The following is a 14822-nucleotide window of genomic DNA, read 5'->3' on the forward strand; positions in this document are numbered from 1 at the left end:
GACGGTAGTTCTCCATCTGTCTGCCTTAATTAGTATTTGTACGGTGCATTTAATTGGGTTTCCATCATTCCTTAAGCGTGCTGATCTGTAGGCCGTGTTCCCGTTGCCACACAGCTCTGCCCAGCTTCGCTCAAAATGGCAGCCTTTCTGGAAAGCAAATGTTTTTTGAAGGTGTTTTTTAAATTCCCAGGAATAAATTCCTTACCCATATCGGGTGCTCAAATGGCCGATCTGGGTTTTGTCTCTCCAGATTTTGAGCAGGGAGGGTCAGCAAAAGCACTGGGTAGTGCATAATAGCTTTTCAGATATCAAATAAACGAATGAGTGAGTGAATGAATTTCTACCCATAGTAACATTCTTGTCTGTCCCCTGTTGATGTTGCTGAGCCATCAACAGAAGCTTCCCCGGAAGACACCACTTCTGGGCGCATGGTTGATCCATCCACCATTTTTCTTTCATTTACTGGTGGATGTATTCTGACTTTTGGGGGCTATATTTTCCACATCATCTGGCAAAAGGTACTTACTGACCTTGAGGTCTGAAAAATGTTGTTTGGCTATTGAGGTTTTTACTTCTCATGATTTCAGTGGCTTTGGAAGATGACAGACAGTATTTAAAGTCAGGACTATCCCAGAAAATCTAGGTTGTAGGTGAATGCGGTGGAGTTCCCATCACTGGTGCTGCAGTGGCAATGGTACTGGAACTGTCTGGACTCTCAGAGGAATGGCTGCTCAGGGTACAGTGAAGTCTGGTCAGGTAACAGACAAAGTCGCCATGATTTAGGCTTCCTTAGCACAAAGCCTGACACTATCGCTAATTAACCTGGGGTTAGAGTTGTGATGACCTCCATTTTTAAGCCAACATTTCAGTGAGTTCTGCTCAAATATAATAGCCATTTAAAGCTAAACTTTGGGAACAAGTCAGTGAGTAGATACTTATGGAGTATGTACCATAAGCCAAGGTCCTTAGGAAATTTTTAGACTGAAATATATTAGCTGGGAAGAATTCGATGGAGGTAAACCCAAGGTGTAGATTTGTGTTAGTGATGATAAATGTTGCAAAATGGTTCTGTACTTTCGGGCAAGTATTCTGCAAGAGAAGCAGATGTTGCTATTCTGATCAATAGATTTAAGCTCACTCACTTCAGTTGCATTCACATAATTGATAGACATCTCAGCAGCTTTGTGTTTACAGCAAAATTCTGCAAAGGTTAGACAACAGGTGGGTGAAATTTTTAATCAAATTTAATGACTTAATTATAATCATTGCTAAATGTGTGTTTTCTTTTAATGTTGACAATTTTTATAGTTTTGAGAAGAGGTTTGCTTTAAATGTTTCCTTTCTGTGTGATTCCTAAACAGAAGACTTAGGAAATAGATTTTACCTATTTACAGCTCATCTTTTGACTGTGGATTTCTTCCAACAAGGAGAAGATCTCTGATTTTTTCTTCAAATGCGTGTTTGGTAGTTATTCCTTCTTTGAGCTGATTTCTTTGACATAGGATGTACTGTGAGTTATTTTAAAAAAAAGTCTTTTGAGGCAAAGCTAATGTTTATTTGAGATTAGTTGCAAAGTTGTGTTTTTAAAGACCTGGAGAAATTCAGGTCTATAATTATGCTCACAAATAGAACAAAATTAATTTTAATTGTTTAACGTAGGTGAACTAGTATTTATTTTCCTTGTTATGAATTTGGTGTTAGTTTTTATAACTCTTATTTTTCCAATCAGATCTTTGATTTTTAAATTTATTTTTATTTTGCTGTCGGGTACCTGTGTACCTCAGTAAATAGTTGGTGTTCTGTGACTGAGAAATGTCTGCAACTAATTACATAATGCCATTGTTCTAAATCACCAAATATAGGAATTAGCAGTTTTCTAGTAGCATAAGGTGACTTATGTGTGTATTCTTTGAACAGCTGAAGAAGTCACAGATCTAAAGAGGCAAGCAGTTGAAGAGATGATGGATAGAATTAAAAAAGGAGTTCATCTTAGACCAGTTAATCAGACAGCCAGACCAAAGGCAAAGGTATGGAGTGGCTCAGCGCTTTTCTCCTCCCCCTCTCCCTCTCTGATGTTGCTTTAAAAAAAAAATTGAAGTTTGATGAGAGCTGCATCAGGACCGACTGTCAAGCCTTGGGATAAGCCTGTCATAAAAGCTTTTTACTTCTATATCAGCATGTTTCAAGAGGACTGTAAATGACCTATGGTAAATCTAAATCAGTATAGAAAGTGAGTCGTGTTATTGCAGAGTGCTGCCATCTCCTTGAGCGAGACATTGATATGAACTGTTATACCAAGCAAATAACAATTGCTGCACACAACCTGATCGTTGAACCCTGGTGCTTACTGTAGTTTAACAAATACTTATTGACTGTCTACCACAGGCCAGGCATTGTTGCAGGTACTGGGGATAAAAGCAGCAAGTAAAACAGACAAAAGTCCTTACCTACACGAGGCTTCTAGTTTAGTGGGGAGAAATCACATCATAATAATGACAGACCTAAAACAAGTTTTGAAAACGAGAGGTACTTATATGATTGGTTTTCCACCACAGACCTATTCCAGGTCATTTCAAGGAGAAAATTTTGTGTATGTATATATCTATATAGTCAGGTGTTGTCTAAACAAGGTCAGAGTGGGCACTCCAGGATCTGCCAAGGCTCTTAGGGTCTGCTCTGTCCTTCTCTCTTCTCTTTATATGTCCCATTTAAAGAGACCCAATAATTGAGTGGTTGACATTTATTTCTTGAGAAAGATTTTTCTTTCCTCATTCTAATTAGGTACCAACAGGTTGGTTGTCTTTCTCCTCCTCCACAAACTTTATGGTTCTTTCTTACTTTCAGCGATGCCCTGCTTCCTCTCAGCTGCTTGATTGGCCCCACGTATCATGACTGCTCAGTGCAAATTCCTCTGGGTTTTTAAAGTGCTACTTTGTCACAGGCAGGCGAGAGGGCCAGGCAAGGCAGGAGGGGCCATAGCGTGGGCCGTGCACCGAGAGGGGCTTGAAGAGGGCAAGAAGCCTTCTCCCCTGCAAGAGCAGAGTCACATATAGTGAAATGAACGCTTTGGCCAACCGTGTGAAGTAGTTGAGATCTGAAGGCAGAATAGGAATAAGGGACAGAATGTAAAGCTGAGTGTGTGGGATGATCTAGCACAACTGTTTCAGAGCCCCTCTCTGCAGGGTGCTGGTGTCTGGTGAAGTAGTGATGAGCACTGGCATTGGGCTTGGGGCGCTCGCAGGGTCACCCAGCTCCCACAGGCTTTTCCTTTACCAAACCGGGACAGCACCTGCCCTGTGTGACTCACATGGTGGTCAGGATCAAATGGAATAACAGCCGTGAAAGCGCTTTAAAATGCAGGGTCTAGATAGAACCTTTGAAAAGAATACATTTTTATAACATTCTTGTCAAAACCATTATGGGAAGAATGAGCAAAACCAAACTATTACTGGAGAAAAATGTAATGTCGTAAAAAAACATAAAATTTGTTTAGAAAGAAAAATATTGAAAAATTCTTAAATCATAAGCAATCAATGCTCCGTACTTACTTTCATTTTCAGAATGTCACTTTGTACTTTTTCTTTCTTCCCATGGCTCTTCCGACAGTTACACATTATTTAAAGTCAGTTCAAAATCTGGAAAGCAACTGAACAAGGATCACTGGACGACTGGGTTTTTTTGCTGGTAATCCTTAAACTATGTAGATGTGTGCTGAACGACCTGGTCTATCACCTTTAAAACAAGTGGTCACTGCATGCTCGAATACAGACTTGCGCTCCCGTTCCCATCAGTGCTTTCCTGAAATGCCACAAGCAGTGGAAGTATGCAGTGCAGGCTTCAGCCGGCTTGTGCAGTCAGAGGGTAGCTTGAGTGGCATGGCAGCACTTTAGGGTATGCCTGCAGGCAGGGCGTTTGTGTGGAAGTCACAGCTTGTCACCTGAACAGTTTACCTGCACAGGTCACGCTTGTCTCGAGAATATTCATTTAACGGCATATTTTCTAAGCACCTCGATGTCGTTGGTGGTACTGGTGTGGTTAAAACTCGCCCCTTTGAGCTTACGACTGGCACCGATGGCATGTATATTTCACAGAGAACCTGCACTCTGAAGGTTAATGCCGTAGTCTGATTTGTACATGAGCAGCAAACTTCTCTCTCTCCATTTTTCTTAATTGAAACAGAATCATAAACTTTTATCATCTTTTGAGAGGAAAGGATGATTGGTTGCTATTGATTACCTCCCATTTCTTGATGGGAGAGGAATACCACCCCTTCTTTTCCAGTCGTAGGAGTTTGGGGAGATTCCTTTCACTGTGTCTTGCAAGGTTTCTCTTCATTTCTATCCTTTGTGAAAGGGGTGGCACAGGGGAGGTCAGAGGTCTTTTTTCAGCTTTTTCACGAGGACCTCACAACCCATTTTCCCCCTATCCCATTAGCCGAGGAATCCACAGAGACTTAGATGCTGTGGGGCAAGCAAATATTACCCAGAACTTCGTTTCAAATTATTTTGTTCACAGCATAGCCAGAAGAGAACTAACTAGGTTTGTAGTCGAGACAGTGGACTCAAATGCTGCCTTCCCCAGAGCTGCACTTTCCTCGTGTCCTACGAAGTCACTGGAATGCACACTCTCCAGAGTGCTTTGACAGCCAAAGATGCTAACATCCTCCTGTGAGCAAGGTTCCCGCTGGTCCCTGCTCCCAACTCAGCCCTCTCGTGCAGTTCCTGAAAGGAGATGTACCAGCCCCTGGGAGCTGGCCTTTGCCCGGAGCTAATGGAGCTGAGAGAGGTTTCCTGCCCTCGCTTGCTTTCTGCTCTGCGCTGCCTTCTTTCTGGGCCCCGCTTCCTGGCAGAAGTCCAGAAGCACATACGAAAAGAGTTTACTGTAAAATGTTCTGAACAATTTGTTTACGTAAAATGTTCTGAACAATTTGGAATTAGATCTTTGAAGTCTGGTGTTTACCAATTCTTTCCTATGATGATAACCAAGAGGTAACAAAATGATATTTAGAAGATAGTAGTTTGAGTCCTTGTGCTTTGAATGTAATTTCTAATTTTCTAGTTAACTGCCGCTTGGGAGCACTAACATGGCTAATATTTTTTTCCTAACCTTAAGACATAGACGTAATTTTTAAAATATATAGTCATATGTATCAATAATATATTATTTCATGTCATTAAAAAATGTCATGTAGAAATCTTTAATATCTAAAAGTTGAAGTATTCAGATTTTTTTTTCTTTTTAAAATTGTAGCCAGAATCTTCAAAAGGCTCTGAAAGTGCAGTGAACGAACTAAAAGGAATACTGGTAAGAATACAATTCAGTTTACTATTAAGTTAACAGGGAAATGAAAAAGGAATATTTTTAAAATCTATTTTTTTATAAATTATTATTTTTGATAGGTTTTATTTCCTTTTACCATAAGTCTCCTTTCTTTTGACAGTTTACTTGATTGTATTTATGTATTCCTCCATCGCAGGTGTTAATAATGTAGCAAATAATACTTTCGTTGTTTCTGTTCTAAAAGACTTAACCATAATCAGTCTCAGATAATGGTTATACTTTCACCAAAATTGTTGTTTCCAGGTCTTGCCTTCTGATCCTGGCCATACACAAGGATCAGCACATATTTATTAATAACAAAAATACATTAGAGTCCCTAACAGGGAGGGTGGTTTATTTGGGGGCATGAAAGTGGAATTCTTAAATTATAGTAAAGCTGAGCTCCTACCCAATTACATTAGTGTCAAGGTCACATGCTGGTTTTTTTCCTCACAGTTAAAAACATTTTATTGGTGGTAAATGATAGAATAAAATAAGAGTCACTTTCTTTATGTCATTAATCTCATTTTCCAAAGGAAATTCATATATATTGGAGAACACACTTAATGCCCATCTCTAGTCTTACTTCTCTTTTTTGAAGTGTGAGGTTTTGCCAGCAAAATAAATGGCTACTTCCTTCTCTAATAGTTGCTGTCAGAGACAAATGCCTTACTTAGAAAATGTTTCAGATACTAAGAGCTCTATTCTCAGATCCTGTTTTAGCCCCAATACCAGTTATTATGCACAGTAAGTCAACAAACATGGGGGCGGAGGTAGAGGACTAAATGCGCCTGTGTTTGTTGTTACTGTGTTAATTATGCTTTGCTTGTAGACATCCACATAATTGTGGTAAACAAAATTATTTTCGTCAAGCATGTCTTTAAACAGTAGACTTAACTCAGAATGGCTTAATTAGTTTGCTTCAGTTTTAGGTGAGTGGGATTAGCACTGAAGGGAGGTATAGCCCAGGCTAACAGTGGTTGTCTACCTACAGAATAAAGTAGTAAAGCCATAGAGAAATTATGTGGTTATTTTCCAATGGGCTCCTTGATCAGAAAATTTTGTTATCCAGCTTTCTGTCAAGGAGACTGCCTTTGTTTGTCTCCGCGTTATAATGATAAATCGTGTTTGTGAAGATGCTCCAGCGGCACTGAGATAAGAGTTCTGAGTAGTCAATGAAAAAAGAAACTATACTGAATTCAACTTTTTAAAAATTTGGTTGATTTGAAGATCCAGATACCCTTATGAGCTACATATGATATTTGTCTACCTAAAATATCCCATTCCCTTATATTGCTGGATGTTAGCAAGTTTTCTGATCTACAATATTGCTCTTGAAGATCATTCTCACTATAATTTTGTGCCATTATAAGGAGAGAAATCTGTGAGATGTTTGTGAAATAATTTACAAATTATAAAACTTTTAAAACCATCTTTCTCTGAAAATTGCTCCTATCCTCCTTGCCCTGGATTTATCATTAGATCTATTTTATCTGGTATTCATGCATCTCTAGCAGCTGTTATTCTGGCAGTATTCTTTGCATAGTTTTTTTTTTTCCAAAGCTCATGATCTTTTCTCTGATTCTTCTTTGCCAAATTGCAAGTCCTCCTACCTGCCCAGAGAAGTTTCCTTTGAGGGAATGGGGGGTCATTTGTAACTCTCATTCCCTTGGGGCCAAGAACACTATACAAATTCTTACAAGACAGAGAGAAAGGAAACCTCTAGCTCAGCCTACCAAGTGCATGGGCTTTATTGGTGCTTCCTGCTGGAGTCCAGACTATGAGGATTATCAAGGTTTGTACCCAGGAAAGCACAGAATATCTACTTCACAGTCATGGCATGAAAGAAACAAGCAAGAAAGCATGTGAAAAGCCTCCAGTTGTGTACTGGGGTGGAAAGTGGAAAGCAAGCACTGTATGCTGAACCAGTAGACACTGTGTTCAGTTCTATGGTGGAACAGAAACCAGGAAAACTCTCCATATGGGGGCATTATTGCTCAAATGGATTGTGACTTGAGCTGTAAAGTACATACATATGCAACTTGGAGATTTCTCCTGGTGCTGAGTTAGCACATGGATAGAAAGCAAATCTGGTTTAAGGGAGTTGGAAAACCTCACTCTACTTTTAAGTTACATAGCTTTCAAGCCAGTGTTTAAAGACAGTGTTGACTAAACTCCAAGTCTGTTTTCCCTTTACTTTTAATGCTGTGTATTTTGTAAGTAAAATGTATGTAGTCCTTTTATCATAGCCGCACAAGAATTTTGAAGTCTAGGAAGCCTCATGAGTCAACCCAGTCATTTAAAAGCACCTCTAAGTAGAAATCACTATTTCTGAAGAATAAAGCAATACAAATTAATCTAAAATTATCTTCTTAAGGTCAATTGGCTCTTAAATAAAAGAAACAAAAGCAGCCTTTAAAAATTATGAGTCTTTTCCCAACATTCTTCTGTTTTTCAAAGTACCCAAAAACTATTCAGTATTTTGGCCATTTTGCAATTAGATTAGTCGTTATTATGAACCTTCACTAATGTGAAGACTGGTCTTGTTAAATGATCAAAGTGGTTTGAAGTAGAAGAGAACTGGCTTAGGAATTAGATCTAAGTTCAAGCATTTGAACTTGGTAAAAGGATTCCTTCAGTATCAGATATGATGAAAGGACCACTCACCACAATCAGGAATTTGGGGGAAATAATGTTGTTATCCAAATGAAAAATAAAGAATATTGTAAAGATAAATTCATTAATAAAAGATATCCTTGGAAGATATGTGTGTATGTACACACACACACCCACACCACTCATCTTTTCCTTGAATTAACTCTAGCCATTGGGAAAATCACAGAATGTCCTTGACATTCAAGCAGTGTATTAGTTTTATGAGTTATTATAATAGTAATGGTCTTAACGTTTTTCATATGCCTGCTAACAAATGATATGGATAGTTCATTTTTAAAAATTATAAACACAAATGAGTTTGGACTAATTGTTCTAGTATATTTTTTCAAATTAGCTAAAGTGGCTTTAGTTCTGTTTTTTTTTAACTTGTCAGTTGCAGTCATACCTTATTAAATGGCTCTTCGAGGACTAGATACAGATCTGCATTTTTGACCATTAAATGAACCAAGTATCTCATTTTTATTATAAATTAAGTTATTATAGTGTACATGCAATTGATATTCCTTTGAATACATCTTAGGAATTTTTGCAATAAATGCAAAAATAGGTACATCCAGGGGAAAAAGTATTGTATGCTTGACTGAAATGTAAGCCTAACCCAAGTATTTCACATAGCAGTTTTGGTTAGGTATCTGACAGCAGAAGAATATAATCTGATATTGTTAGCTAATTTTCTCCTGATAGCAGACTATTTTTTTTATAACTTTGAACAGTTAAGGAAATAAAGAATTTTCTAAACAAAGTTACATAACCTTTTTCATTTGAAATGTATAACCACCTGTTTCTATGAGCAGCTTGTTTTGTTTCATAGGCCACAGAAGTAACATGGGTTACCCTTTTTCGTCAGTAGATTTCTTAGAATCCTTCAGGAAGTTGGCAGGGGAAAGGGAGCAGGATTAAGGCAACCCTTAGAGAACTCAAAAATGACAAAGACTGGCTTGGTTATTAGCCTTGTGGAAAAAAAAGCTGCCTTTGGAGCTTGACTTGAAGTCTTTCTAGTTATACGAGACTTGAAGTTCTGACTTGCTCTAATCAAAAGATTGTGGTTGTCCTGGTGTGTTTTGTTTTGTTTTGTTTTTTAGCCTGGGGCACAGTTGAGAAGGACCATTTCAAAGAAGTAGTGGGCATTTCTTATGAAATACAAATGGGCCACATGTGATGGTATGGTATTAAATCCTTGCATATAATTGTGAAGAAATACATCACCCAGTGTTCCGCACAAGCCCTTGGCTGGTAATGGACACAGAAACCCATAGCTCCCCCACCATAACACCCTTCCTAGGAGAGCCAGGCCAGGGACCGTCGCAAGGGTCCTTCTCTTTCTTCTTGAAAGCCACTGTCAGCTTCAGCAGGAGCACAGCTTTATGGCATCTCTTGTCTCCTTCAGTCTTTTCCTGGTCTGAAGACATTCGCTTTCTCCTCCGTTAGGAAGATGGAAATAAGATGCCCAGCACTTCTTTGCCTCTCTGAATGACTGTACCCTTTGCTCTTTCACACTGAAGTCCAGGTGTGCTCCGTGCAGCACTCCTTCGCGTGCGCTGCTGGAGGCCACGATGTGCCTCCTCTGGCAGCCCCCACACCACTGTCACCAGTTGTGCAGGCAGGGTCCCTCTGTATGAAGAATCAGCCACTCATATTTCAGTGCCACAAGGATTTGGGTTCGGTAGCTCGGGGCTGCCGTATCAAGATACCCTTCTAAGGTGAGTTTATTATATCTGTTCTCTTCTACATGCAATCTCCATACATTGGAATCTTAATCATCACTGTACAAGTTAGTACATTTCCACTGCTCAGTTGCATGTAGTTAGCGCATCAAGAGGTGTCCTCATCCTGTTCTTTTGGTATGAAAGAGTGTCAGCATCATCGGTGGCATCTTCTTAAATGATCCCACACCATGTGTTGTTTAAAATATGCGTATTTAAATTAAAGATGCATACATATAATGAATTTGTTTTATTTGCTAATTCTGTTCAAATTCTGTAATGTTTTGTTTTTACGTTATATTCTTTTGCAGTTGTTTAACATATGTGTATTTAAATTAAAAATGCATACCTATAGCAAATTTGTTTTATTCCCTAATTCCGTTCAAATTCTGTAATGTTTTGTTGTTTTTATGTTTATATTCTTTTGCATATTGTATTACGACATTAACCTTTTTGTTTTTGTTTTTGTTTTGTTTTCATTTTAGGGGGCACTTAACAAATCCACTAGTTCAAGAAGCTTAAAATCCCTTGACACTGAAAACAGTGAAACTGAGTTAGAGAGAATTTTGCGCCGCAGAAAGGTGACGGCAGAAGCAAATAGCAGTAGTAAGCTGGTTTGAATTCTCCACAGTCCTACTCTTCATCTCTGAAACATCTTCTTTTAAGTCCCTTTTCAACATGAAATGTTCTTTTTATAGTTATTGAAATGCCTTTTTTAATGTGAGTGAGAAGTATTGGATGGGAAAAGGTACTTTTAGATATTTCATATTTTTTATTTATCAGTATGTTTATTTATTTGTAGGTTATCAGGGTTTTATAGCTCTGATTTGCTTAATGCAAGATGTCCTTGTGTAAAGACATTCTGCATAGGCTTTGGCAAAAATACAGCTTTGAGTACAGGTTCTGGAACCAGACCACCTGACTTTGAATCCTACTCTGCCATTTACTAGGTGCTTGTCTTAAGCAAATTGCTCAACCGCTCTCAGATTCAGTTTCTTCATCTGTAAATGGAGAATAATAAATGCATCTACCTGTGAGTATTATAGTAAGGATTAAATAAGTCAGTATCTGAAAAGTGCTTAGTGCTATGTCTGGCACAAAATAAGCACATTATAAAAGGTAATGAATTATTAGTAGTACATAGTAATAATAGTAGTAATTGCACATCAGTTACAGATGCAGACAGATCAATTTTACTCTTCGTCTGCCTTTAATTTATTGTCTCTGCCTGTGAACCAAGTAAATAAGAAATTCCAGCTGTGACTAACTATAAATGTACCATCTGAGTAAGCCTTGTGTTCACAGTTTGCATTTGAGACAAGATAGACATATATTAAACTTATCTTTTCCAAAATTAATATTGTATATCTTCAGGCTTTTTCATCAATGTGGTCACAGAAATTAGCAGAAACTTTTATGAGGTTTTCCCTGGTGGCCAGGTAGATGGTTGACTGAAAAACTACCATGAAAGTAAAATTAACCAGTCATAGCTAATGGGCTGAATCTTTTAGGCTCAGTTAATACTTTCTCTTCTCTTCATGTTTAGCCACTCCAATTAATCCATCTTAACTTTGTAAATCTGCAAAATATTGAGTCTTGTGAACCAAATTCAAGTGACTAGAATGTTATGGATTTGGGCCTTGTGATAATCAAGCTCTAGTTTTCTTACAGGGAATTCAAACAGTTGAGTCAGTTTCCTTCACTCAAAGGTAGCATAATACCAGCCAAAGTCTTTTATTATACAAAGACGTAACCTTTGTTTTTTTTTTTCTTTTAAAAATTCAGCCATTCAGTTTTTAGTTTGGTCTGGAAATCCTGCTGTAAATATCTTACAAGGATCTCCCTACCCCCTAAATTAACTGGCTCCTGGGAAAATTAAGGAGTGCCTAAGAGTTTTTTAAGATTGCTTTATAAGAAATTCATCCCACCTCCATAATGAACTGTTTTGTGCGTGACTGTATGTTAGAGATTTTATGAGTGCCTGAGTCATCCCTTCCATTATTTCATTCTTAAAGTACTCATGTCAGTATCATTAGTTTTTAGGAATTCATGGGTGTCATTTCACTGCTTTGTCATTTATATTTTAATTTTGCCACTGGCCTGATTTTCTCCAGAAACATTCTTTACTTAATTTGTGAACTTGGTCAAATGTGTGCAACACATTGTTTCAGAGTTAGTTTTCAATGGGAGAAACAAAAAAACATTTTCATTTTAATCAATATGGAAATTTGAATATTCCAAAGCATGGTAAAAGGTAAGAATATTTAGGCATGCTGGAATTCTTTTATTCTGCTAATTTATAAATATTCAGTGTATCATTTGAGGGAAGTTAGAATAAAAGTGATATATAATCAATAGAACCATTAATATATGAATAGAGAAGAAAAAACTATGTAATTGGTGAGGTGGAGGGGAAATATGCTAAGGAGAATGGCTTGTAATTGGGCAGAAATTTTCTTTGGAGCTTCCTGGTAGCCAGGACGAAAAGAAAAGAAATGAAACTTAGGAACTCTCGTCATCTAATAAAAGAAATCATAGCGTTTTTTTTTTAGGTGACACAAACATTTTTCTTGTATCCACTCAAGGAAGTATTTTCCACTAGAATCTTTTACAAAGGTCATGGAATGACACAGGCTAGTCGTAAAAATTCCAGTGGGGGTGAGGAGTTGGGGAATTAAAGAGAAAGCTGTGTGGTGGGAGGCAAATTACAGACCTGAGAAGTATGATAGGTTTGGGCCTCAAGTACTCTTGAATCTCTGAGAATTTTTCTTCTGCAAACAAAGGCTTATGGGAAAACTTAAATATGAGGTCACAAGTGGAAAAAGGAAGCATCATAAGAGAGGCAAAGAGAAGCAGCCAGAGATTTGCAGAATGCAGATGCCAGGTTAGTGGGTGTCTTCCCCAGGGGCCAGTGAAGCACCCTTTTCTTTAGAATTCCTCTTCCAGCCTCATGTTCCTTTGTTTTACCTAAACTTGTGGCCTACCAAACTGACATTTCAAAGAGCAGCAAATGCCTCTTGGGAAACATTGGCAGTCTTAAACAGTAATAATGATAATCTTATATGCATTTTCCCTGATTTCTTTTTGTATATAGAAAAAATAAGAACTCTGGCTCGGTTCACCCACTCTCCCTCCTTTTTAATGTCGCTTCAGTTGCCGAACAAGCAGCAGGCGTTGGTGTATTCAGAAACAGCTCTTGCAATCCTACAAGGACATATTGTTTAGAGCTATCTAGTGGTGAGGTTAACAATTATCCAAGGGCACAATAGAGCTGATCTGAGGCAAATCTTTAATTCAACTTCATATTTATATTTTCAGGAGGTTTCTTTCTTGGTCCCTCTGTCTTCTCTTTACTCCTACATCCCCGTACAACACGAAGCTTAACATAGCTAGAAGGGAGAGGACTTTTGAGCCAGATTATTCAGTTATGTCACAAATTTGTGTGCCTGGATAGTACAGATGAAATAAACAATGAGGAAGACAGATACTGGTGCTTCGTGAGCCAGAGCTTTCCACTGGACCAGAGGAACTGAGGCCATCCACATGGAGTTAGGCCAGAGGAGGTGCCCTGCAGAACAGCTCAGCAGTTTCCAGCCCCTCATGGGGAGTGTTTCAAATTAGAACTTTATTTTTGGAGTTAATACATTGTTGTAGTATGCCAGACACATTAATATTATGCTCTGGAATAAAATTCCAGAGCATAATATAAATGGTGAGGGATCAATGAACATTTTGTATTGTAGTTATTTGTATTTTCTTTCTCAGGAGATGATCTGACAATTCTTAAGGGTAAAGAGATCTTCAGGCTTTGTCATCTTCTTAATGGCACCTTTCAGAGTTGTCCTCTAGTTTCATTTTCAGAAGTTCTAATTTTATTTTCACATTCGTAACTTATTTCATAAGTCTTGTCATTTTGAAAGGATTTCCCTAAGTTTCAAAAAGGGTGTACTAGAATCTTGCTTTGAGAAAAACTGTCTAGGAGAGAATCTTTCTAACTAAAGATAAAAAACAAAAACAAAACACCACAATGTTGTTTAGCTTCAGTCTCTAGAATTTTTTTAGTGATTTGCCAATAATTTTAGTAACAAGTCCTATTATATCTATTGTTTAAAATTCTGCCCCAAAGAGCAGAAAAGTCCAAAATGGTAAACAACCATATTCTTTGCCATTTAATTTTTATAATCTGGTGTATGTATGCTAAGAGGAAATAAATCCACTTACTTCTCATTCACATTAAAATGAAAATGTTCGTAAAAGCTGTTTAATGCTCAAGAAACCTTCATGATCTTTTTAAAAAGAGCCTTTTGACATCTTTCCCTTTTCTTTTTAAAATGAGGAGCTGAGTTTCAGGAAGAATTAACTCTTGAGAGACCAACTGGTTTAAATAGGGCTCTCAGAAAGCTAAATTCTGTGAGAAGAAAAGCGTTTTCACAGTTCCAGTACTGCTAAACACTCGGACAGTGAGGGAACCAAGGCCTGGCCTTTGTGGTTTCTTAAAGGTCTGTGTGCAATTCCTCGACCTGATCCCAGTGCCTTGTAAAGCAGTAGTACCATCAAACCAGAGCAGATGTCCCTTAGGAACATTTTCAGCATGCTCTTGAAATTTTAACAAACTTGGCTTTTTTGCTTTCTGAGGGATGTTCAGCTAATCTGTTTTTCAGTACCCTATTAATAAGCATTACACAGAATTATTAAACTTGAGGTATGTGTTTGGTTTTAAGGTCCAACTGGGATATTAGCCACCTCAGAGTCCAAATCCATGCCAGTGTTGGGTTCTGTATCCAGTGTAACAAAAACAGCCTTGAACAAGAAAACTCTGGAGGCAGAATTCAACAGTCCGTCCCCCCCAACACCTGAGCCAGGTGAAGGGCCCCGTAAATTGGAAGGATGCACAAGTTCCAAGGTTACATTTCAGTAAGTAAAGATGCTCTTTATTAAGTAGTATGTAGAAGATTCTGTGATGACTAACTTGTGTGTTACTTTGGTTTGTTTCTCTTTGGAGAGATTTTGATTGATTTGGTTAGCCAAAAGGTACTCTTCTTCCTTCATTTGATGACCCAACTTCAGATTCAGGCACCTAGCTTAGGGGTTTCATTCAGATCCAAAGCAAAGACCAGTAAAGAG

The 14822-nt window shown here is 38.0% G+C and overlaps 1 protein-coding gene across 8 annotated transcripts in view; it reads left to right on the plus strand.

Moving 5' to 3' along the window:
- The window catches only part of HSPA12A (heat shock protein family A (Hsp70) member 12A), a 321425-nt gene that overhangs the window by 73097 nt on the left and 233506 nt on the right, over window positions 1–14822 (plus strand). For all 8 annotated transcript variants that reach the window (XM_058298306.1, XM_071215655.1, XM_058298308.2 and 5 more), the window contains 2 exons: window positions 1918–2027; window positions 5251–5304. In XM_058298306.1, the coding sequence (XP_058154289.1) occupies window positions 1918–2027; window positions 5251–5304 (164 nt within the window). The remainder of the gene's footprint in view (window positions 1–1917; window positions 2028–5250; window positions 5305–14822) is intronic.

This window comes from Dasypus novemcinctus, chromosome 6, assembly GCF_030445035.2.
Source record: "Dasypus novemcinctus isolate mDasNov1 chromosome 6, mDasNov1.1.hap2, whole genome shotgun sequence".
Lineage (NCBI taxonomy): Eukaryota > Metazoa > Chordata > Mammalia > Cingulata > Dasypodidae > Dasypus > Dasypus novemcinctus.